Source organism: Aplysia californica, unplaced genomic scaffold, assembly GCF_000002075.1.
Source record: "Aplysia californica isolate F4 #8 unplaced genomic scaffold, AplCal3.0 scaffold00668, whole genome shotgun sequence".
In the NCBI taxonomy this organism is placed as follows: Eukaryota; Metazoa; Mollusca; class Gastropoda; order Aplysiida; family Aplysiidae; genus Aplysia; species Aplysia californica.
The window spans coordinates 442,192-444,101 of NW_004797938.1; the positions used below are offsets into that span (position 1 = coordinate 442,192).

Below are 1,910 nucleotides of genomic sequence, written 5' to 3' on the forward strand. Positions count from 1 at the left end.
AGAAGAAGAAGAAGAAGAAGAAGAAGAAGAAGAAGAAGAAGAAGAAGAAGAAGCAGAAGAAGAAGAAGAAGAGATTAATTTAACACTGCTATCTCACCCATGAGACTAATGTTCATGCTGTCTTGAAACCCTTGCTTGGCAAACACCACAATGTTGATGACGTTGGTCAGCACACCGAGTAGACTGAGAAGACCACAGATGACCACAGAGTTGGTCACCTCGTCGCTAAGTATGTCTGTTGACGAAAGACTAGAACCTGTGGTTGTCGCCATTAACGCGGTCTCGTTCCCATCAGGAGAATAAACCTCTTGATTAGTCCACAACCTAGATAATGGCATTTTGGCTTGAACGTGCGCTTACGACTTATCAAATACAATATACTGGTAGATCTACATGTACTGGCTTACCTCTTTACAAAGACTCTCTATTTTTTTTAAACCCCGCCCTAACCTATCGTGTACAGAATATGGAATAAGTAGCCTTTATTCAATGATAAAGAAGATCTCTTTTAAGGTCTACCCTTCCCCAAGTTCTGTATGTTCCATACGCGCGAGAATGTTCAGTTATAATATTATTCAGGGTTTCTCATTATGTTTACTTTTGAAAGATCTTCAAATTTAAATACACGTATCTCGCCATTGGACCTAATGGGCTTGCTCTGTATTTGTATTTAAGTACATTTTCCCCCTGATAAAATCATAACATAGTTCATTTAATTAAGGAGATATTTAATGCGAATAATATTGCAACTCGTATAGGAATAACATAACTGTCAAGATATTAAAGCATTCCGCGCGCTTTGTCTTTCTGTTTGAGATATGATGTCATGTTAATTATATATGACACCTTCATTTCAGTTGCCTCAAGCCCTGGCGTTAAATTATTGCACGTGTTTGTCAGGCATTATTTAGTCGATCGTCTGATACAAGTAGCCATGCGCGCTTCACGTTTGCAAGTAACTATCTGATGTTTAACTTTTAAAACTTTTTCATCCTGGTGCCATTAATAAAGCGTCGATGCTTTTCTTACGTGGTAAATAATTATACAGGTTTCATCACAGACTCACGATTCGATGAACCCTCTTGTCCGACATAATCACTCAATATCATCTGTTACGTTCATTATGGGGAAAAAACGTGATAGCTTATCTTCAAATCATGATCATGTACGTGAACAATATGGATTGGGAAGAGTAGTGTCTTTCATTCTTTGTATGCATTTCACCTAGGTTTAGATTTACTCTACGGTGTGTGTCTTTGTTCGTGACAAGGATGAGCTTTGATTGCTAGTTTGACATTACTGGGTGTTTCATATAATTAGTATTACCAGTATTGTTTGTAGCTTTCTGTCAATGTTCAAAATACTTATTAAGTTGACTCGAAAAACTGTACATGCATACATTCGACGAAGAATGTTAATAAGGGGGTCGAACAGCTAGTTTGTTGGAATATCCACTCCTCTTACACATAAGTATAGATCAACCCACCCACCCACCGCTCGCAAAAATTGCATTAATTTTCTAGACTGTCTTTCTATGAGTAAAATTACTTGGCGTAATAAAGTCTTTTACGCAGTATGAAAAGGAATCTAATCATTTTAAAGGATTAACTACGTACGCTTCGTTTTTGTTAGTGTGGTACTGGGTAATTGTTTGATGTTCTTATGTGCCTACATGTTTAGCCATTCTTAAATGCGGGTGTCTACTCTGGTCCAGAAAGCACAGGCCTATCTTAGATGGTCACGCTGGTTTTATCTGAGAGAGTCTGCACTACTTTGTTGGTCTTACACAGTAATGTGAAGAGGCGCAGAATGTCTGTTGCAGTGGGGACACTGGAATGTCGTGGTTGCGGTGGTTGGATTATGTCTCCTCTCTCTTCTGATAGTCAGTTTCTCTCTGAAATTGATATCGC

The 1,910-nt window shown here is 38.4% G+C and overlaps 1 protein-coding gene across 1 annotated transcript in view; it reads right to left on the reverse strand.

Moving 5' to 3' along the window:
* Positions 1-338, reverse strand: part of LOC101846992 (thyrotropin-releasing hormone receptor-like) — an 8,163-nt gene extending 7,825 nt beyond the window's left edge. The window contains exon 1 of the mRNA XM_013087998.1: positions 98-338. Coding sequence (XP_012943452.1) covers positions 98-338 — 241 coding nt within the window. The remainder of the gene's footprint in view (positions 1-97) is intronic.
* Between the last annotated feature and the right edge of the window lie 1,572 nt (positions 339-1,910).